The following is a 24,178-nucleotide window of genomic DNA, read 5'->3' on the forward strand; positions in this document are numbered from 1 at the left end:
TTGGTTATTTACCAACAAGTGTAAACAATGTAGTTTCAATGAATACTTGTGTATAATGATCATGATAACGACTTGAAGTTTTTGGATTGTGCTAATATGTCACTAAAATTAATGTAATGCTAATAGATTTATATCATATCATTTTTCCTTCTGTCTGTAGTGTTTTGCTTTACATTGTTGTGCAAGACAGCAAAATAAAAATATTCAGACCCTCGGTGAATGTTTTCATTTTTCATCAGGAAGCTAAACTAAAAGAAACCAACACACTGCTATAACATGATACTGTCAACAGTCCAGAGCCAAGAATAAAGAACAACACTACTCAGAGTTTGGGCTTATTGCTGGACAGGGGGCTGGTTAGGGTTGAGCCCAGGTTCCAGGAAATTGCTGGCAAAAGTGTGGCTTGTTGGAGAGAGGGGCTCTGGTGTTCCAGGAAGTGAATCAGTAATTCCAGTGGCTGGCTGACAGAGCAGGGTTTTCCAGGTTTCAAAGTTAATATTCCAGAGTATGGTTCCCAAAATGACTCAATGCTCTGGCAGGGACTGAAATGTTGGTCTGGTTTAAGGAGGGCATGGTGATCGGCAGGATGAGGATTGGGTGTGCAGAGGTAGGTAGAGTCAGATGTGTGAAAGCGCCGACCGTGGTACTCAACGCCCGCCAACTCCCTCCAGAGCATGTGGAGGGAAGCTGTCCACAGAGAGACAGACATAAACCATGGCACACAAAACACACAGCAGTCATCCCAAAAGGGCAAAAATAAATTAAAGACACTCACTCACACAATTGTCACTTTGGCAGAGTCACGGCAGGAGGGCTGTGACAAATACAAATCACTCTACACAGCCTATAGTTATTGCTTATAATATTAAAGTTTAACGCACAATTCAATACCATTTAATGCTCAACCGCAGACAAATGTACAGGGTTAATGCACCACAGGGGCAGCGGTGACTTATACTCACAATTATTAAGCTTCTAAAACAACATTAACAGCAGTATCATTTATGGGAAAAATATAGAAGTAAATAAAATGTGTAGCCTACATGTTGATCTTTTTTTATATTGAAAAAAGAATGGGTTTGTCTAACCAAATGAAAGGGCCATTTTTAATATACAGAATAGACCCAAGTTAAATGAAGACTGGAGGCAATAATATGACATCATTTCATGGTCAACTAGCATATTGCAAACATTAGCAGTCACTCTATTCATTAACACAAATAAATGTAAAACACAGGGGATGTAATATTTAAATATGGAAACCCCACAAGTCATTGACTTTGTGCAGGCTTATAACAGGCAAATCCAAAAAACAAAAGGTCCAGGTCAAACACCAACAATATTTCTGGCGCAACCTCAATTTAAGATTTTATCCACTAGATGGTGCAATTGTTCAATGGAGCCAATCCCAGCTGACATGGACCAGTCCGTCGCAGGGCCACACATGGACAAACAGAGGGCATTCTATTTAAAGCTAATTAATGTATTTGAATATTATTGTTGTAGAAATCAGATAGCGAGAGTACAATCTAATTTGTATCTTATAATTCCAAACAATAAAAATTTAGGGTAACACGGGGGAAAATTGTTATCATTATTGTAACAATTAATAAAAGAGAAAGGTAATTTGCTGACATCACAGTCTTCAAGAATGACAGCATTCTAATACCTGTTTGAAAGTATATCATTTGAGGCAGAGCATATTATTTTAACACTGATACAAGAAAGCGTTTCACCTAATCAATTCCTTCCTGAGGGATTTCGAGTTACTGGCTTTCAAAATTTTCACAAAGACAAAGTGATATACAATACATTTTTATCTTTTATTTGTTAAAGATACTGAAGAGATTACTTTCAGATAGGAATTTATAACTCTGAGAACTCACTTGTCTCTTGGGATTATACATTTAAAACTGATTTTGTTAATACCAAGTATGGAGATTAGTCTGACAATACACTATAGAAAGAAGTAACGATTTCCAATATTTCACCACAGCCAAAGATTTAGCTGCTTTTAAAAAATATATATAGCTACATATGCTAACGATGTTTTGTTTTTATTGACATAGCCTATCTGAACTGATAATACAGTTCATCAACAACAACATTCAAGAGACTACAACGTCTTGGCAGCAGTGGGGGCTCATCTCTGCAGAACACAGGTGTGACCTGAACCTGAGTATGACTCTTTTATCGCTATCAAGGCACACAAACAAACGTTATTCAAGATGTTCAACTAAACAACAAAATGCATTTTCGGTCAGGCAGATTGGGTCCAAGGTGGGCCCCTTTGTAACAGGAGAGAACCATGTGCCTGGGACAGCCTACTGACTTTTCCTTGTTTTTTCTCTTTCCGCAAGGGAGGGGAATGTGAATTATCCATTTGGGATACACCCAGTGTGGTTTCCAGTAAGCATATTCAGCGGTTACAGCAGCAGCTCTCAGCAGATGCAAACCAAAGATGAAAGCCTTCGCAAATTTTCCTCTCACAAACATCAGCACCTACGTCGCAATCATTGTGATTTTCATTCACAATAATGTGCTTCACAAGAAATTCGAGTGCACCTGCGAAGGACTAACTGGTGTCTGCTGGTTATACATGATTCTGCCTTGTGTTATGTTATTTATTTTACAACTCTGGATAGATAAGAGATTTCAGCGAGCCATGGCATACACATTTTGCTGTGTAAAACGTTGCTATATTTGCTGCATTTTCTTGCATCACATTATGAAGGCAGTTTTCATCGGTCTGCTGTGGGCTGTATCTGTGTTAATCGATGGAGAATGGTATGTTTGCTGTTGGAACGATCAGTCTGAAGAACAGAAGCAGTTAGCCTGTAATGGCAATCGCTGGTATGGAGGAGAACACAAAACCATCGCTGAACTGAAAGACAAGTCCTGGGTGAGTTTCTCTTGTTTTATACACATCAAGTTATTAAAGTTTAACGCACAATTCAATACCATTTAATGCTCAACCGCAGACAAATGTACAGGGTTAATGCACCACAGGGGCAGCGGTGACTTATACTCACAATTATTAAGCTTCTAAAACAACATTAACAGCAGTATCATTTATGGGAAAAATATAGAAGTAAATAAAATGTGTAGCCTACATGTTGATCTTTTTTATATTGAAAAAAGAATGGGTTTGTCTAACCAAATGAAAGGGCCATTTTTAATATACAGAATAGACCCAAGTTAAATGAAGACTGGAGGCAATAATATGACATCATTTCATGGTCAACTAGCATATTGCAAACATTAGCAGTCACTCTATTCATTAACACAAATAAATGTAAAACACAGGGGATGTAATATTTAAATATGGAAACCCCACAAGTCATTGACTTTGTGCAGAACACAAAACCATCGCTGAACTGAAACACAAGTCCTGGGTGAGTTTCTCTTGTTTCATACACATCAAGTCAGTCGGTGCTATTTCATAATTTTCTGTGTTTATTTATTCCATCAGATCATCGTGAGTTTTATCTGAACACAATACCTGACCATACATTAGTAATGCTGTGCTGTACTGAGGCTGAGAGCTTCAGTAGTTGTAATAATTATTTCATTCGTTACCTTGAGATCATGAGATAATTATCTTGAAAAAAAAACAATTGTTATTTTCTCATAGTTCTCATATTTCTTCGTGAGAGACACCAAAGAACATAATAAATATGCACATCGGAAGCATTAAAGTGCTGCAGAAACTGTCACTGAATGTCATTTAACGTTGCACTCTGAAACAGTAGGGCGACAAAATGCAAAAAACACCAAATCTTAACACAGTGTTGCTTTAGGTTTCAAACGGGTTGAAAAAGAAAAGAATGAATTTACTCTCTTGCTTTCCACCCCGACCCATCACATCACCGAGGAAGAAAAGCAGCAGAATTAGAAAAAACAAAAGTAACAGCTTGCTACAGCTGATTATCTTTAACATTCTTCAAAGTATGAAATATCTCACTGTGTCCTCCCACTTTGTTGTTGTTTTCTCCCTCTTTCACTGGTGTTTCCCCTTCTCATCTTTCACTGGCTGCTCTGTCAGTTTTCAGTTTCCATACATACTGCTCACTGTGTCTGTCAGTGGCCTATGCTAGGCAACTGATTTATCACAAAAAGCATTAGTGTTTTTTATGCCACTAGGATTCAGTGAATAGTTTTACATGTTTGGAGATATTCTTTTGCTTATAATAATAATAATAATAATCTTTATTTGTAGAGCACTTTTCAAAAACAAGTTACAAAGTGCTTTAACAAGTGTAAAGACAATAATACCAAAGTTATCCAACGAGGGTTAAATTGAAGGGCAACTGGACTTGGTTGAAGCTACTGGAAGACGTTTCGTCCCTCATCCAAAGGGAAACTCAGCTATTTAACCTCAGTGGGGTCGTTGGCCCGGGACGACCCCACTGAGGTTAAATAGCTGAGTTTCCCTGCCAGTCAGTCAGAACTGAAGAAGTCCTTTGGATGAGGGACGAAACGTCTTCCAGTAGCTTCAACCAAGTCCAGTTGCCCTTGACTTTAACCCTCGTTGGATAACTATGACCTGGATGACTGAGAATCTTCATAGACAATAATACCAAAGAGACAATAATACAAAAACAATACAAGATAAAAGCAAGAAAACATTGAAAAGACTAAAATACACGTTTAAGATAAATATAAAATTAGTAAAATAGAATAAAATAAAAGGGATAAAATAAAGTCAAATAAGATCGGGAAAGGCTCTCCTATAAAAGTATGTTTTAAGAAGGGACTTAAAAGAGTCTCAGCCGACCTGATTTCCTCGGGCAGGCTGTTCCAGAGCCTCGGGGCCCTGACAGCAAACGCTCTGTCCCCTTTAGTTTTCAGTCCAGACTCTGGAACAGACAACAGACCTCTGCCCGAGGATCTCAAGGTACGTGCTGGTGCGTATGGGACTAAAAGGTCAGAAATATAACAAGGCGAGAGGCCATGAAGAGCTTTAAAAGTGATCAATAGAATTTTAAAGTCAATTCTAAAACATACTGGGAGCCAGTGTAATGAAGCTAAAATAGGACTAATGTGGTCATATTTCTTTGTTCTGGTTAAAAGCCTGGCAGCTGAGTTCTGGACAGTCTGGAGTCGATCAATAGATTTTTGGGTTAAACAGGTGAAAAGGCTGTTGCAATAATCCAGGCGTGATGAGATGAAGGCGTGTAAAATGGTCTCGTGTCAGGTATTACATCAAGTGGGCTGGAGGACACTCTCATTTGTGATACTGTTTTTAAAAGCTCAGACAAGTCGATGGGATAAAACTGGTTAAAACTCTGTTGTTGCTGGTGAGGGACCTCTGAGTAAGAGGCCACGGGGGTAATAGAGGCTCTGATTGACACCACTTTATTGGTAAAATAAGATAAAAACAATTCACAGTCATCATTACTTTCAGCTGAGGCACAAGGAGGGGTTGGGTTTACCAGCTGATCCACAGTCTTAAACAGAAACCTGGGATTGTGTTTATGTGCAGTAATGAGTTCAGAAAAATAGTGAGTTCTCGCATCCTTAACCATGTTATTGTAGTTAATTAATAAATCCTTCAGACTGAGGTAATGGACTTGGAGACTGGATTTTTTCCATCTGCGCTCTGCTTTCCTGCATTCCCTTTTTAGGCTGCGAATGCTGTCATTTATCCAGGGTTGCTTACTAGCTTTAGACGTAGGCCTAACCTTTAGAGGAGCAGTAATATTTAGTGACGACAAGCAGATATGATTGAAGTGATCGACCAGATTGTTGGTGTTGGAATCAGACAGGTGTTGGCTTTGGCTCTGAAAGAATGCGCAAAACTTTGAAACACTTTGTTCATTAAAGATGCGAGAACACACGGAGCTTGGTGAGGCGGCATGAGTAACAGGCGAATCGCAGCTAAAGATAATACATCTGTGGTCAGATATGGTCATGTCCACTAATCCCAGGGTAAAAACCAAGTCCAGTGTATGACCACGGTTATGTGTTTGCCCTTTGACATGTTGTTTGAAGTTAAAAGAAGTGGCCATATTTAAAAAGTCAGTTGCATTAACATTGTTGGGGTCATCAACATGAATATTAAAATCGCCACAAAGAACAATTCTGTCATAATTTAAAACCAGAGTAGATAAAAATTCAGGATGTTCTGATAAAAATCCTCCAGGCGGTTTTGGGGGGCGATAAATTATAACAAATATGATGCAGCCCTCCAACTTTAAGAGTGAGAACTTCAAAGGAGCTAAATTCATCACAGCGTACTTGATGACATTTAAAATTTTTCCTATACACGCTCACTAGCCCACCACCACGACCACTGACCCTCGGTTGACTAAAGCAATCATATTGAGGCGGACACAGTTCAGCTAGCTGGCTATAGTCATTCATTTGCAACCAGGATTCAGTTGACATGGCAATACAATGGGAACAAGAAGAGAGAGACAACAGCAAACCAAAGTGCCCTTTCAGTGAGGCAAAGCGAGGGTGCTGCCCGGGCAACGGAGCGGGACAACAAAATTAAATACTTGATGGTAGGCCATCATCTGTGCGTTATGGAGGGGGAAACATATTTTGGCATTATTAAAGTGTTATGATATTATTTTACCCTTTAAGGAGAGGGACTCAATCCAAATGCTATCCATGCAATGGAAACATGGAGTAAAATATTGTCTACAATGCTGCATTCAGTTTAATGTACATTTCGTCTAAAGGAAGATATATTACTATGATCACTGCAGACCAGGGCTGTTCAATTACAGATTCAATTGGGCCAGATTATAAAACCAGGACACAGAGATGGGCCAGACATTTTCTCACGAGTTGGGGTTTCATTGACACACTTGTATTGGTAATCCTTACTGGTTCAGTTATTTATCAGCGCTCTTATCAATCCTATTTATTATAAATAATTGAATGTAGAGGTGAGCTGATGCGCCCGGCCCGAAGTTAACTTCCGTTCTGTTTGTTTATTACTGGGAGCCTTTCCGAAAACTAGACCCTCGCCACTTCCACTCCGATACAAAGTGAACTCTGGTCGGAGTCACCCTCACAGCCAAATCAAGCTCCCTAACCCATTTAGGGTATAAATACAGTGGCCAACTTTCGGACAAACTACAAACTACAAACTACAAAATATGCCAAACAGTTATATTTATAAAAGTAACCAACTGCAGTGTTAAATGAGAAAGATCTCCTGCTCTGAAGTCTTTAACCAAGAGCAAAGCATGGTGCTTACTCAAAATGAAAATTACTAAATGAACTTGTGATCTCAAGGTAATGGAATAAAATTCCTGCAACCGAGTGTGTTTCTCAGTTTTTCAAAGTGATATTATAACCATCTCTGTTGCCTCTTTTTCAGGTTTTTGGCATGATTTTGATTGGAAGTGCCCTTTTGTTGGCTTCCATAACGTCAGCATGTGGATGGATGCATTGCTGTGACAGAAACATTGGATTTTCCAAAATTATTTTGGACGAAGAGAAAAATGTAATGAAAAAGATTTTGATAAAAGCAGCACAACAAAAGCTGACTGAAAAAATCAGGGAGAAAAGAGATTCTAATGGACGATGGGAAGACTGTTTTGATGTTGCTAAAGAACTGATTGAAAAAGGTACTGCACCAGAATTTCCTGAATCAGCAGATGAAGAGGTAAAGTACCAACACCTGTTCAGTTCAATTCAATTCAATTAAATGATAATAATGAAGCTCAGCATGTTGTTGTCATGTGTCCTTGTCATTAGGGCCTGAGCACGAAACTGAAGGGATTATTAGGGCCCAAGCACGAACTGCGCGAGGTTCCTATTGAAACTGAAGGAAATATTATTTTTAGGGCTTGAGCACAAACCGTGCGAGGTCCCTATTGACTAAAAGGATTTTTTTTAAAACTTCAATTCTGGGGGCCTAAACATACTCGAAAACTCACCAAACTTTGCACTAAATTCAGGCGTGGCGGAAAATCTCGTATTTTACACCTACATGTACGAAATTTCTGTTGTACGTGTATCTTGTCCAGACGTACAAAAAAGCCTCTTGGTGCCATTGCCTTAACCCAACAGGAAGTCGGCCATTTTGGATTTACACACTTTGTACTTTAACAAACTCATCCTAGGAAATTAGTCCGATCGACTTCAAATTTTCACTGTGCACTGATGATTAAAAGTTGTACAAACGGTTATCACCAGTCAACCGGTTCGCCCGTGGCGTACTGTCAAAAATCGATGATTCACCATGAAACAGGAGTAATAAGAGTCACGCCCTGAACACATCTATATGCCAATATTCACACAAAGTCAGCGCCACCTGCTGGCAACAGGACGTTTTACGCTGTAATGTAGTACTCCTAGCAGGTTAGACATATCAACTACAAAACTGTCCCAGAAAACCCTTAACACATTATTGAAGCCTTGTTGCAAAACTTGTGTTTGCAGTTAACGGCGTGGCTCTTCGCCATGACACAGGAGGTTGTTGTAACAAGTGCTCTAGACCGCCACAAAGGGGACACAGGAAGTGACGTATAACACCTTCATGCAGCGTCTGTAGCGTGTAGCAAATTGAAAACCGCACCGGCAGAGCTCCAGAATCTGCCATGCGGCTGCCTCACACCCTGATGTACTTCAAGTGCTAGGGCCCGCCCAACGCAGCTTTAATTTTCATCTTGAGTTTTTAAGGTTTTTTTGCTCCACCACCTTAGTCTCGGCTGAAATAATCAGTCGTTATGATTCATCAATGCACTTCTAGCTAGTGGTCCTCCCTTCCTCTCTCTCTAATGGGGCGCGCTAGTTTAATAAAAGTGGTGTTACTGCTACAGCTTTTGTATGCTATCCAAAATATTCCAACATTAATCAGTAAGTCTTTCTTCTCCACACTTGATCAAATGATAAACTTATTTTCATGGTGTAATAGCAACACATATAGTCCTTGAACTTCCCAGTTACAAAGGAGACTTGGCACTGCCAAATTTTTGTTTGTACTTCTGGGCCTGGAATATCAACAAACATCTTATTTGGAACACTAAAATGGAACAGGATGAACAACTCCCATGGGCTCTGACGGAAACAGCCTCTTCTCGCATTTCACTTTGGTCGATAGTTTGCTCCCAGTTGCCTCTCTCAGTTATGGAAGTTGCTCATAATCCAATTGTGTCCAACAATAAAAATTTGGAACCAGTTCAGGAGTCAGTTTGGTCTACATGCTCCATCAGGTCTTTCATAACCATCTATTCCTAGTCTAGTCAGCTAAATGTAAATGTAAATGAAATGTAATATTCCTGCCATCCTGTTCGGATACAGTTTTTCAGACACTGTCAAGCAAGGGCCTTCCATCCATTAATAACCTGTACACTAAAGATGTTTTATGTCTTGTTTGCAGACTTATCAGCAAAATTCTGTTCCGCTTTTTTCAAAAAGTTTGTCAGTCAGTCAGTTTGTACAAAATCAATTCCCCCATTGGGGAAAGAGGGGTCTAAAGGGGCTGACTTCAGTCATATAATCCATCCATCCATCCGTCCATCGTCAACCGCTTATCCTGCGTACAGGGTCGCAGGGGGCTGGAGCCAATCCCAGCTGACATCGGGCGAACACCCTGGACAGGTTGCCAGTCCAGTCATATAATCATATTTTTAAAATAAACAAAGCATGTTTGGATTCCTTAAATGCCATCTGGGACCAGTACCTCAGGATTACTGTCAGACGAGCAGGGACACATTCTAGACCTTGTACACACATCCTCGATATGAGCCAGCACAGTCTGCTGCAGTGTAAGATTTTGTGTCCACAAATGCAAGGTTAGCCAAGATCTACCCAAACAAAAGGATTTGCGTAACAGATGTAAACTATGCACAAAAATCACCAAAAAACAACAGTAAATGGAACTATGCCATGGAAGCAAAAAGGAAATGCAGAGAGGCACCCCACCAAAACGGCTCCTTCTACGAATACCACAATTGCCCACACTGCTGTAGACACTGTGGATTGGCCTCTATAACCATCTGATGAACCACAAATGATCAATTTCAAATCAATCATAGTGCTCACCGATGACGAGCCTCGGTCAAGCACACAGAGGACAGGAAAAGACAGAGAAGCTAGCACGGCCATAAATGTTTTTTAGAGATCTGCATTGATCATAAGGGTCACATTTTCAGGTTGAAAAATCTGAAATCCTGGAGTAATCCGGAAAAATCCCATCTCAAATTTATTTCTTACATACCTGCTGTGCTCAATTGCTCAAATCGTGAGTCTCATTTCAGCCTTATTTTAACTTTGAATCCAACCTGTTTCCCTGGATGTCTATGTAGCTCCTACGGATTGGCTAACAGACTGCGAAAAAGACTGTGTTCCAAATCAGCACTTCATCTGCTCTGCAGAAAAAGGCAAGAGAAGTCAGGCATACAGCTACTGGGGATTGCACAACAAATAAGGTGGCGGACGAGATATTTTTAGCTACAAATCAGCTGTTTGAGGATGGACATGAGGATACATTGGGATTAGACATAACTGGATGCCATGAACAGTGATCACATTTATGTTGTGATATCGGTATATATATATATGCTTGGTGTTTGATGGGTGTTCAGTGTGGATAAAAATTGTTGGTTTTTGCTTCTAGCTGAGCCTCCTGTAGCATTCATAGGGTGACAAAATACTAGTTTCAGATGTGAATTTTACATTTGCATTTTGTGCGAAAATCGCGTGCTGCCCCCGGTGCAGTTGGTGGTAGGTTGGTGCTCACTTTCCTACCCTCAGAGTTTCGTAATTGGCATTTCTTTAACTTAAAATGAGCAATCTGATGTTAACTCGCTGATTCATTTCATTTCCAAAATAGGCACATTTTATGTAATTGTCAGCCAACACTGGTGCTTAGGCATGAGCAGTGAAATCGAGGCTTATTATGAGATACATTTTGACATCAGTATAGTTTATTATTTTAAGTATTTTTACAATAAGCATGGCATTTTTTCATTTTCACTGTGGAATTCAGGAAGTTTTACCTGGCTAGGCAAATATTAAAAACTTTTGTTTGTTATTTCAAATTTCAAAAATTCCCATTTCCCCAACAATGTCTGACTACTGCTTTACTGAACGCAGATTACATCATTCACAGTCAACAAGAGCAAGAAGAAAGGAGATTAAGTACCCTGTATATGGAATTTTTTTGTTGTTGCTGTTGTTAATCAGATCATCTTATAAATCATTTAAGTCTATTAAAACTGTTTCTGCTCTCTATGGACTGTTTGATAGAGAAACAAAATAATATAGATACAATATAGTATATGTATAACAGTTATAAAGACAAAGAATTTGGTTGAAAGGATGGATCAGCACACACAGGTGGCAGGGATTGTCTGAGCTACAGAGAGATGGAGGGGAGTAAAAAGTGTTTTGCAGTGAAAAAGTAGCTGCCTGCTCTCATTGGCTGGATGTGGATGTCGAGTCGGTCGACTCCTCCAGATATCTGGCATGCTAGATATCTGGCTGGCGTCCGTTTTGATGTTCTCGTTGAGTAGTTCCCACATAATGACTGGTGACCGCCGATCGATCACTGATTTACCCCGTATCACAGCCTGATGGTCGTCGAGCGGCAAATCAGGCTTAAAAAGTGTGAACTAGGCTTTAGCTAACACACCACAGTCCCTGCTGTTATGTGGTGTGTTTTAATGAACTGCCAGATGTAGTGCAAGGACTCTTAACTGAACACATAGTTTGAATAACAGAAAAGAGGGAAAAGAGTATGTGACAGCAATTGTACATTTTCTGATTTCCTGTCGGTCTATCTATCTTTCCTTTCTGTCTATCTATAAATCCAACAAATCCATTGTGGTCTGTGGTCAGTTGCATTTTTCAAAATCTTTATATGTATTTTTTTTCAGATTATCATATAAATCATCTAAGTGTACTAAAACACCTGCTCCCTCTCTCACTCAGCCCTGTCACTTTGTCCCTCTGTTTCGCTATCACACGCCTTCTACTCTGCATGGCTGTGGCCACCACAACTCTTTTACTCCTTAAAGTACCTGTGCCTGCGCTACGCAGGGTACTGCAGCTGATGTTGAAGCTACTGCAGCCCCGGAAGCAAACATATCGGTCGTTTTTGCGCATTTAGCGACAGTCGTCTGAAGAATGTTTTTTTTTTTTTGGCCCGCAACGAGAGTAGAGGGGGTGGGAGCTAGTAAGAGACGTGATTGGGCCAGCCAAGTGTCAGTATAGAAAATTACCCAATGGGCTGCTGTCCATGCTTTATGGGCCGATCGTTGGCCCGTTTTTTAACAACAGTTATAAATAAATAATTTATGTTACACCGGCCCCAAAGGTGCGTCGGCCCACTGGGCATTTGCCTGGTATGCCAGATTACAGGTCCAGCCCTGCTATGAGATCTTAAAGATAAGATGGTGCCTGACCATAAAGAGCTTTGTAGGTAAGAAGAATGCTTTTAAATTCTATTCTGGATTTTACTGGAAGCCAATGCAAAGAAGCTAAAACAGGAGAAATGTGATCTCTTTTCCTGGTTCCTGTCAGAACAGGTGCTGCAGCATTCTGGATCAGCTGAAGAGTCTTAATGGACTTTTTCGAGCAGCCTGATAATAAGGAATTGCAGTAATCCAGCCTAGAAGTAACAAATGCATGGACTAGTTTTTCTGCATCATTTTTAGACAGGATTTTTGCAATATTACGTAAGTGAAAAAAGGCGGTCCTTGAAATTTGCTTAATGTGAGACTTAAATGACATGTCAGAACAATAACTTCACAAAATTACAGGTCATCCAGGTTTTAACATCCTGAAGACACATTTGAAATTTAGCTAACTGATGAGTTTTATCTGACTTGATCGATAGATATAACTGAGTATCATCTGCATAACAATGAAAGCTTATGGAATGTTTCCTGATAATATTGCCTAAAGGAAGCATATATAAAGTAAAGTGGATTGGTCCGAGGACAGATCCTTGTGGAACTCCATGACTAACTTTGGCGTGCATGGAGGACTCATCTGTACAAACTGAAAACTATCTGATAAATAGGACTTAAACCAGCTTAGAGCGGTTCCTTTAATGCCAATGAAATGTTCCACTCTCTGCAATAGGATCTGATGGTCAATGGTATCAAATGCAGCACTAAGATCTAATAAAACCAGTACAGAGACAAGTCCTTTGTCTGATGCAATAAGGAGGTCGTTAGTAATTTTCACCAGTGCTGTCTCTGTGCTATGATGAGCTCTAAATCCTGACTGAAAATCCTCAAATAAACTATTGCTCTGTTGCTCAGCTGCTTTCTCCAGGACCTTAGAGAGAAATGGAAGGTTAGATATAGGTCTATAGTTGGCTAAAACATCCGGATCAAGTTTGGGCTTTTTCAGAAGAGGTTTAATTACAGCTACTTTAAAGTACTGTGGTACATAGCCTGTTGATAAAGATAGATTGATCATATCTAGTATAGAAGTGCTGACTAAGGGTAAAACATCTTTAAGCAACCTAATCGGGATGGGGTCTAAAACTGATGATACATGGAGCAACTTTTAGAGCAATCGTGCTGGGCAACGTTGCCGTCAGTGGTAATGAGTAAAGATTACTACCATAATCCCCTTCCCCCACCACTCCACCACCCGTCAGACTTGCCTACAGCAAGATATCCCAGCAACATTGCTCAAAAAGTAGCCCTGTGTATCTGCTTAAGAGGCAGGTTGATGGTTTAGATTAAGAAATTGTTGAAGTTAGTTGGTAAAGATTGAGGGAAGCAAAGCAGTCTAAAAACATATATCTGGTTTTACAGTAGTTCCTGAGTTTAGAGATTCTCAACGTCCACATGAATATTAAAATCCCCTACAATAATAACTTTGTCCGTTTTAAGGACTAAAAGTATGGGCCAGGTGCTCGGTACACTATAACGAAGAGAATTGGTTGCAGTGATTTCCAACTTGGGTGCAAAAGACTAAGAACAAGACTTTCAAATGAGTTATAGTTTAGTTTAGGTTTAGAGCTGATTAGTAGGCTAGAGTCGAAGATAGCTGCAACTCCACCTCCTCGGCCTGTGCCTCGAGGAATGTGAGTATTAATATGACTGGGAGGGGTGGATTCATTTAGGCTAACATATTCTCCATCACCCAGCCAGGTTTCAGTAAGACAAAATAAATCAATATCATAATCTGATATCAGTTCATTTACTAGTACACCTTTAGAAGAAAGAACAGAAATAGCGGCTGAAAAATGTTACATCTGGCCAGCTGACGATTCATATAGGCAACTACTGCCAGTACTCCAGTTTTTTTGTCCTACTAAATGCACTCCATGTGTTTCTGTCATTTTCATTTGGATTTTCTGCAGCATTATCGCTTCACAACTTTGGTCCAGACAGCTGCAGCAACAGCCGGAGCCACAGCCGGATTAACACGCAGCGAAAAAACTGATGCAGCAGTCGAAACAGCAGTCGCAGCAATCGAAGCAGTAAACCAGCAATTGCCCGAGGAAGATACCAAAAAACTTGTCACAGCAGTAGCCAAGGAAATAAACTCAGCAGCAGACAAAACAGTAGCCAGAGCAGCAGCCGGAGCAGCAACCGGAGCAGCAGCCGGAGCAGCAGCAGCAAAAGAAGCAGCCAGAACACTAAGATAAGCCACCACAGCAACACAGGTCTGAGATAACTAGTCAGCTAATTGGCTAGCTCACCATCAGCAGTTGTCCATCTCACAATTGCTGATTGGTTTTATTGCTTGCACAAGTTCACTATGGTTGTAATAATATTTATATATATATATATAAATATTAAGGCATTTTCTCATTGTGTCATGTCAGTAAATAGTTCTTATAAACCTTTACAATGTGCTTCATGGACTAGTGCCTTGCTAGTTCAAAGGGACAATGTGACGTCTCAAATAAATAAATAAATTAATACTTTGATAGTGACTGGTGAAATTGATCTAAGTCATGACAGAAGCAGTTCCTCATATAATCACTTCCTTTTAAGTGATTGTGTGACAAAATAAAAACCTGAGAAAGTTTTTTGTAGCAATGCTTTATTGGGGGGGGGGGGGGGGGGGGTGCAATGGAAACATGAATTACAAGGACAAAATATTGTCTATAATACTTCACTCAGTTTAATTTCGTTGCAAGAAGATATATTACTATGATTGCTGTAGACCAGGGATATTCAATTACAAATTCAATTGGGCCAGATTTTAAAACCAGGACACAGAGATGGGCCGGACATTTTCTCAGGAGTTGGGATCACTAAGTTTTATTGACTCACTTCTATTGGTAATCCTTATTGGTTCAGTTCTTTATCGATGCTCTTATCAGTCCTATTTAACTAATTGCATATATATTCTTTTAAAAAAATGTTGTTTCTAGAGCAGCAACAGGATTTACAGCAGAAAGGTCACTAATATCTCACTGGAAACAAATTTAACATGTCATTAAAATAAATATTACATATTCATGACCTCGCCCCACTTCCTCCCACTGTCCAAAGACATGCAGGCTAGGTTAATTGGTGACTCTAAATTGTCCTTAGGTGTGAGTGTGAGCGTGAGTGGTTGTCTGTCTATGTGTGGCCCTGCGATGGACTGGTGACCTGTCCAGGGTGTACCCCGCCTTGCGCCCGATGGGATTGGCTCCAGCCCCCCTGTACACAGGATAAGCGGTTGACGACGGATGAATGGTTGGATATTCCTGACCTCGACATACTGTGTGAAGTTTAGAAATTATGAACAACTCAGTCCCTCCTCTCCTCCCTCTGCTGCTGCTGGTGAGGAGGGCTGGTTTGTCTCAGCCACCAGCTGAGTTTATAGTGTGACATATTTTAATGTACGTGGCAAACTAAGCTGAACAGTTAATAAAGACAGACTTTCACTTTAGCTTGTTTGTAACAATAAGCTATTAGCTGAGCTAGCGCTGTGCTTGTGTAAAACCAAAACACAGCTGCAGTACAGTAGATGAGACACTGAGCAGATTAAAACATCACATTTTGCGTACTATGCTTATTAAACAGGTGTGTTGGTAAATAATTGGCTTTTGGGCTGTTTTTATAATCAATATAATCAGTTTTACTGTTTGTTTTTATAATCAATATAATCAGTTTTACTGTATTTGTTTTTATAATCAATATAATCAGTTTTACTGTGTTTGTTTTTATAATCAATACAATCAGTTTTACTGTTTGTTTTTATAATCAATATAATCAGTTTTACTGTTTGTTTTTATAATCAATATAATCAGTTTTACTGTGTTTGTTTTTATAATCAATACAATCAGTTTTACTGTGTTTGTTTTTATAATCAATACAATCAGTTTTACTGTTTGTTTTTATAATCAATATAATCAGTTTTACTGTGTTTGTTTTTATAATCAATACAATCAGTTTTACTGTTTGTTTTTATAATCAATATAATCAGTTTTACTGTTTGTTTTTATAATCAATATAATCAGTTTTACTGTGTTTGTTTTTATAATCAATACAATCAGTTTTACTGTTTGTTTTTATAATCAATATAATCAGTTTTACTGTGTTTGTTTTTATAATCAATATAATCAGTTTTACTGTTTGTTTTTATAATCAATATAATCAGTTTTACTGTGTTTGTTTTTATAATCAATACAATCAGTTTTACTGTTTGTTTTTATAATCAATATAATCAGTTTTACTGTTTGTTTTTATAATCAATATAATCAGTTTTACTGTGTTTGTTTTTATAATCAATATAATCAGTTTTACTGTGTTTGTTTTTATAATCAATATAATCAGTTTTACTGTTTGTTTTTATAATCAATATAATCAGTTTTACTGTTTGTTTTTATAATCAATATAATCAGTTTTACTGTTTGTTTTTATAATCAATATAATCAGTTTTACTGTGTTTGTTTTTATAATCAATATAATCAGTTTTACTGTGTTTGTTTTTATAATCAATATAATCAGTTTTACTGTGTTTGTTTTTATAATCAATATAATCAGTTTTACTGTTTGTTTTTATAATCAATATAATCAGTTTTACTGTGTTTGTTTTTATAATCAATATAATCAGTTTTACTGTGTTTGTTTTTATAATCAATATAATCAGTTTTACTGTTTGTTTTTATAATCAATATAATCAGTTTTACTGTGTTTGTTTTTATAATCAATATAATCAGTTTTACTGTTTGTTTTTATAATCAATAGAATCAGTTTGTTTCCCCTTTTACAGAAAATGTTAATTTTTTTTTATTTCTGTCAGTTTGCTGGTCATTAACCAGGTTCAGCTGTCTGGACGTAGGAACAGTAAGATAATAAGAATAACTTCTTCTGCTTTGTGCTTTTACTTAATAAAACCAAATAGATCGTTTTGATCTATTGAAAGACATTTTTCTCCTTTTCTGCTTCTTCAGCTGAGCCTCAGGTTTCTTCAGCAGCTCTTCAGTGAGGCCCCTCATATTCTACAGTTCTCTAATAAAGACAGAAATGCTGATCTGCGTCCCTGAAGAGAGCGACGAGCATTAAAGGCGTCAGTAGGCAGAGTTTCAGTGTTGTCAGTGACAACCCAGGCCTTGTGGGGGAAGCCCACTGGAATCGGAAAAAAGCTGTTCTTGTGGTGAGAGGTTTTGGTCCTGATGGACCGAAGCCTCCTGCCAGAGGGGAGAGTCTGAAACAGTTTGTGTCCGGGATGGGAGGGTTCAGCTACAATCTTTCGTCTTCGTGCACGCCTCAGAGTCCTGGAGGCGTACCTTCTCTGCAGAGCGAATAATGCGCTGTGTGTCAAGTGGGGAGTCACACAGGATGATGGGGGAGGGTGGGGTTGGGCTCTTTCTGAAGTCCACGACCATCTCCACTGTCTTCTGTGCGTTGAGCTCCAGACTGTTCTGGCAGCACCAGGTCACCAGATGGTCGATTTCCCTCCTGTAGGCGGACTCATCCCCACCAGAGATGAGCCCAATGTGGGTGTTGTCATCTGCAAACTTCAGGAGCTTGACAGAGTCAGTCTCTTGGATACTTTTAAATCACTGGGACTGTCAGATAAAGTTGGCTCTTGCCATACTTTAAAACCTTTAATGATCTTAGTGCTAAGCAAGTGTAGCCTATCAATTGCACTAGCCTGTACTGCAGTGACTGGAGCTATAGCTAATGCTAATTAGCAACAAGATGCCCCCCTTCTCCACGGACGACTTCTACAAACTTCTACAGAAAATTACTGTGCTGGAAACCAAGATCCACAGGTTAGAAGTGAATGTGGAAGTGAATGGATTATGTGGGAATGACACAACTTTACCGTGGACCCAAAACAGTGGACAAGAGCATGCTAACACACGGCTCGGAAGGTCGGCGGTTCAATCCCTGGCTCCCCCTGGTTGCATGTCGAAGTGTCCCTGGGCAAGATACTGAACCCCGAACCCCGCTATTCCGCCAGTGTATGAGTGAGTGTGAATGTTAGTTTCCGTTTGAGCACTTAGGCTAATGTGTGCGACTGGTGAATGCAGATGTAGTGTAAAAGCGCTTTGAGTGGTCAAAAAGACTAGAAAGGCGCTATGCAAGTAAGGAGCATTTACATTTACATAGGTTGATGTGGACAGACCCCCTGCTCATGGTGTGAGCTGTGAACTGTAATATGTAATACGATCTCTACGACACAATCAATCTTTTGAAAAAGGAAGAACAAAATACTACTATTGAACACGCTACTCTCCAAACAGGAGTCCAGTTTGCTACCAAGTGAGCAGTAAATGTTGGAATATTCATGGTAAATTTGGGAAAAAATTTGGCCCGATGCCAGACTTATTTGCAGACCCCTGACCTAGGGAAAGAAGAAAGAGTTAATAAAAAAGTGCAATCAATACACGATAATTGTAAGGGGATAGAAGAAGAAGAGCACAGGATGTGCATGTTAGAGGTTAGAGGTGTTATCAGAGGAAGTGTTCTTTCAGGAGTTTCTTGAAGTCAGAGAGGGACGCCCCTTCTCTGATGGCGTGCGGCAGTTCCACCATCGTGTTGTCACAGATGAGAACAGGGACTGAGGTTGCTTTGTGTGAAGGGATGGCAGAGCCAGGCGGCGTTCGCTGGAGGAGCGTAGTGGCCCAGAAGGAACGTAGGCTTGGATTATGGAGTTTAGATGGTGCAGACCCAGTAGGAGCTCTGGATGCAGCATTAGTGATTTGAATCTGATTCTGGAGGCCCCCGGGGAGCCAGCAGAGGTCAGGGACGTGCACAGACATTTTGGTGGGCAAGTGAAAAAAAGGGCACTTCTCATAAATATGTATTCATTTTTTTAAAACAAAACAATAAATATGTTAACACAACTCTGATGTCCTTCCAATTTATTTGAATTCCCTCCCACTCACGCTATTGTTAAACATATTTAACATAAAATCCCATAAATCATAAATCATTCATCCATATTTACACTTAATTTAGGTGTATCTACTGTAGATTTATGTGGCAATGTGTCAAAGTATTTAATGTTATTGTATTATTATTAATATGAATAATAAATAATACGAATGTGTTCATAAATGTAGTTTTCTTCCCTTATCAGGACCTCCTTACCCGGGCCTTCTATGTTTCTAAATCTTAGTTCACTCCTATCGAGCCTGGCTCCAGGTTCTAGTAACTTTATGTGAGAATCTACCGAGGCCCCATTGTCTCTCGTTTTGGATGTTTAATTCATTTTGAATCATAGTCGTCGCCCTAACTTCCACTCCGGCTTTATTGGCTGGGTGCTGTGTGTCTTTGCGCAAAGCGAGTTGTGTGTGTTGTTGTGAAGTCTATGGTCTGTGCACTACATGAGAGTGTAGTAGGGCTGAGCGAGTGAACTGTACCTCAAAGGTCAGTGTATCTTTTAAAAAAACACTTTAAACATTATTCTAATAAGCCTGTTAATCATGTCCTAATCAAGCTAGGCCTATATGATATTCACACATCCCGGAGTCTTAAAATATTCAAGACTAACGTGAGAGGTACGTTACGGGCCCCGCAACGACTGGGGGCCTCTATGAAACTGCATTCCCTGCAAATACAGCAGTTACGCCGCTGGCGATGATTAATGTGAAATGACAGGTGTTGACTTGAGAAAAACAATGTCTTCCTTGTCTCTACATGTTCTCAGGTCGGCAGTTTGGTCGTGGACGTTGTGAAATTCTTGTTTTTTTCCTGCAGTTTTGTCATGATGTTGTTGGCTTTGCAGGCTAACTGTGCTTGTTGTTCAGAACGATCATTCTTACAGCAAACATACCAGTCTCTATCCTACAAAAGCTGCCTTGATAACATGCTGAAATAAAATCCCCTCAAATCTGATGCACTTTTCATTGCATTCCTTACAATGTATAAGTCCTGACTGTCAGTTGTAGTCTGCTCCTGTCCTTTTTGGTGGCAGATCCAAACCAGACAGTGATGGAGGTGCAGAGGACAGACTGGATGATGGCTGTGTAGAACTGGATCAGCAGCTCCTTTGGCAGGTTGAGCTTCCTGAGCTGACGCAGGAAGTACGTCCTCTGCTGGGCCTTCTTGATGATGGTGTCAGTGTTGGGCTCCCACTTTGGGTCCTGGGATATAGTGGATCCCAGAAACCTGAAGGATTCCACAGCAGACACAGGGCTGTTGAGTCTGGTGATGGGGGGCAGAGTGGGGCGGGCTCCTCCTGAAGTCCACGATGACCGCACCAGAGAACCAGCTGATCAACCTCCCGTCTGTAGGCCGACTCATCACCCAGCAAGAAATGTTATGTTTAAAAGACGTCTAAACAGAGCCCAGACGTCTAGGCTAAAACAAGGTTGAATTTGGGCTGTCAGTGAAAAGTAAATAGACGTCTAACCGCAGCCCAAGAACAGACCAAATACACAGCTTTTGAATGACTACATATCTACCTCTAACAGACAACAGAATAGTGGCTAAAGGATGTTTTTACTCAAACATAAGAGGTTCTCATAAATGGTAATCCGTCCAAACAAATTAAATATAAAGATTTTTATTAAGAAAAAGGATTACAACATAGACAACTTAAGATAATACAACATGATGAAAATATAAAGGAACTATTGATCAAATATTATATTATAAATAAAAAACAGTTTATGCAGTCCCCTCCAAAAGTATTGGAACAGGAAGGCAAATTCTTTGTTTTTGTTGTTCACTGAAGACATTTGGGTTTAAGATCAAAAGATAAGAAAACAGTTCAGAATTTCAGCTCTCACTTTTTGGTATTCACATCTAGATGTGTTAAACAACTCAGGACAAACCACCGTTTGTATTAGACCACAGCATTCTTAAGTGAGCAATAATAATGGAACAAATAATCTTAAAGTAAATAACATTTAATACCTCCAGCCTGCGACACATCGACATCACCAAACTGTTGCATTCTTCATTTGTGATGCTATTCCAGGCTTTTACCGCAGCTTCTTTCACTTCTTGTTTGTAAAAGTTGCAGGTGTATAGTTTATTATATAATTTTAAGCCATCAAGGAAGACTAATACAGAAGACAGAATAATTTCATCAGCATTTGGTGTCTCCAGACTTGTTTGGAGATTTTGTCCAAAAAAATAAAACAGATTTTTTAATAAATGGATAATTGATTTGACTAAACCTGAAAACATATGTCGAGATATATATGTAAAAAAAGCTGTTCAAATTAACATTAGACATGTTTGTTTCTTTTTTCAGCTTGTGTGACATGGGGTAATATTTATTTAATTTGATTGAAGGACCATACTGGTTTAAAATGATTTTTTGTCAACTGTCTTATTTGGATCTGTACATTACAAGTCAGGGTTTGAGGCTGTGCACCAAATATAGCTTGGCAGCTAAGGAGAGCTTACCCACTATTGAGTTTTTTCACTATCACCAGTTGGGCAAGTGTCTCTGACTTCCAAACTGAAATGGGAGTTTTGAGTGCTCATGCAACAGCTGCTTTATTGGAGGCGTCCATCTTTTTATTCGGCCTCGTAAAAAAAATGCATTTAACTGGAATTTCTTAGTTTTTTAACAGGTATGACGTCAAGATGAGTTCCAACCTGCAACTTCTGAATGAAAAACAAACGCACAATTACTTGATGTCCATGTTGTATTTTATAATGGAAACATTGAAAAAATAAAAACAATGTATTTGTATTTTTTTTTTTTCATTTACATGTTCTGTTTTTTGACAAATTAAGAAAATACAAGATAGGACAACTGATCCCACACTGGGGACATTTACAAAAATAAGTAAGTGGTGACAATTGATTTACAAAGACAACAAACAGTGCTGCATTATGCCATTGATGTGACAGACAAATATTACTTACTGTAACTTAAGATGCTAAGGAGGCCTTTGAATGCTTTGCCAATAAATTATTTAAAATATAATCAACTGGAAGTTATTGCATTGATTTTTAAATGACTAAGTATAGTAATTGGGCAAAGCATTTGATATTACAAAATAAATCAATAATCAATGTGGTATTTAGTGCATTGAACTTAAAATACTAAGTGCAATAATTGGGTAAAGTAATTGATATTACAAAAGATTTTAAGTTAAATCAACAAGGTATTTAGTGCAGTAAACTTGAATTAATGAATCCAGCCCTTAAGCATTAAGTTAAATGCACTCAAGTTTTCATCAAATATTACTTACATTTTTTAAGGCAACGGGTTTCCTCAAAAGGTTTAAGTAAATTCAACTTATGGGCTTACAGTGTAACTAATGCAAGCAACGCTGCGTTATACTCGTTACTGAACACACCATCCTTGACGTGAATCCACGACTGTGCGGCAGCTCAGTGGCATCGGACCTTCTGTTGTTCATGTTCGCTGAGAGACAAAAACTGAAGGAAGAACGGAGAACGAGGGAGAGAGGCGTTCTGTCCACAGCTGGAAGTAGCTGCTGCCGCCATCATTGTGTCACAGTCTAAGATGCAAAGAACATAGTCGTCTAGTGTAAACCAGCAAAAAGCTTTCAACCGCAAATAGTTCTACATCTGATTTATTGAAACATCAGCTGAAGCATCACAGCAACGTGAAACTTACAGAAAGAAATTCTGGCAGCTGCTGTCACTGATGCTTGGACTCGTCGGGACAGAGTGGCGTTAAAGCAACGTTTTGTAACTGCTCTGGCTACATGTGCTACATAACAGCTGTTAAAAGTTGGGATTTACTTGCTTTATTTTCTTATTTCAGCCGGTGGCCTTAAGAAACGTCAGGCCTAGGCTATATGCTTTGTAAAAAACATACTCCTTGCTGGTAAAGGGGGGTGGTAGTGAAAGGAGTGCCTATAATTTGGATAATTAGCAACGCTGACACATATTGATTTTGTGTAGGAAATATACCTGCAGCATCTCCTCGCTCGCTCCCTCTTTCTCTCTCTTGTGAGCACCACTGCACAAACCTAATTGATATGTCCTGTTTCGCTCCTCCTACTGTGGGTCTTTAGGGGCAGACCCACCTCCACCTTTATCTCCACACATATTCAATATTAAAACAACAGTGTATACAACTCTACAACACTTCTAAAGAAATAAACTGAAATGTGACATCAGAAATAATCGTAATATAAGCAGAAATGTATATGCATGAAACAATCACACAGTTGGTCAACATTAACACTTGAACACAGGTTTGTGTTCTGTGGGTGACATCACATGCTGACCTTCAGACTTGCAGCCTCCTCGCTAAGTCCCCTTTGTGTTCATAAATGTAGTTTTCTTCCCTTATCAGGACCTCCTTACCCGGGCCTTCTATGTTTCTACATCTTAGTTCACTCCTATCGAGCCTGGCTCCAGGTTCTAGTAACTTTATGTGAGAATCTACCGAGGCCCCATTGTCTCTCGTTTTGGATGTTTAATTCATTTTGAATCATAGTCGTCGCCCTAACTTCCACTCCGGCTTTATTGGCTGGGTGCTGTGTGTCTTTGCGCAAAGCGAGTTGTGTGTGTTGTTGTGAAGTCTATGGTCTGTGCACTACATGAGAGTGTAGTAGGGCTGAGCGAGTGAACTGTACCTCAAAGGTCAGTGTATCTTTTAAAAAAACACTTTAAACATTATTCTAATAAGCCTGTTAATCATGTCCTAATCAAGCTAGGCCTATATGATATTCACACATCCCGGAGTCTTAAAATATTCAAGACTAACGTGAGAGGTACGTTACGGGCCCCGCAACAACTGGGGGCCTCTATGAAACTGCATTCCCTGCAAATACAGCAGTTACGCCGCTGGCGATGATTAATGTGAAATGACAGGTGTTGACTTGAGAAAAACAATGTCTTCCTTGTCTCTA

At 39.3% G+C, this 24,178-nt stretch overlaps 1 protein-coding gene across 1 annotated transcript; it reads left to right on the forward strand.

The window, feature by feature from the left end:
- The first annotated feature begins 2,426 nt into the window (after positions 1 to 2,426).
- On the forward strand, positions 2,427 to 15,406 carry LOC119905547. The gene is made up of 3 exons (XM_038722696.1): positions 2,427 to 2,902; positions 7,337 to 7,624; positions 14,291 to 15,406. Exons 1-3 carry the CDS (start codon positions 2,462 to 2,464, stop codon positions 14,576 to 14,578), a joined length of 1,017 nt encoding a protein of 338 aa, XP_038578624.1. The 5' UTR covers positions 2,427 to 2,461; the 3' UTR covers positions 14,579 to 15,406.
- Positions 15,407 to 24,178: the final 8,772 nt, after the last annotated feature.

Source organism: Micropterus salmoides, unplaced genomic scaffold (genome assembly GCF_014851395.1).
Source record: "Micropterus salmoides isolate LMB-PRFRI ecotype aquatic unplaced genomic scaffold, ASM1485139v1 Ms_hic_scaffold_16, whole genome shotgun sequence".
Classification (NCBI taxonomy): Eukaryota; Metazoa; Chordata; class Actinopteri; order Centrarchiformes; family Centrarchidae; genus Micropterus; species Micropterus salmoides.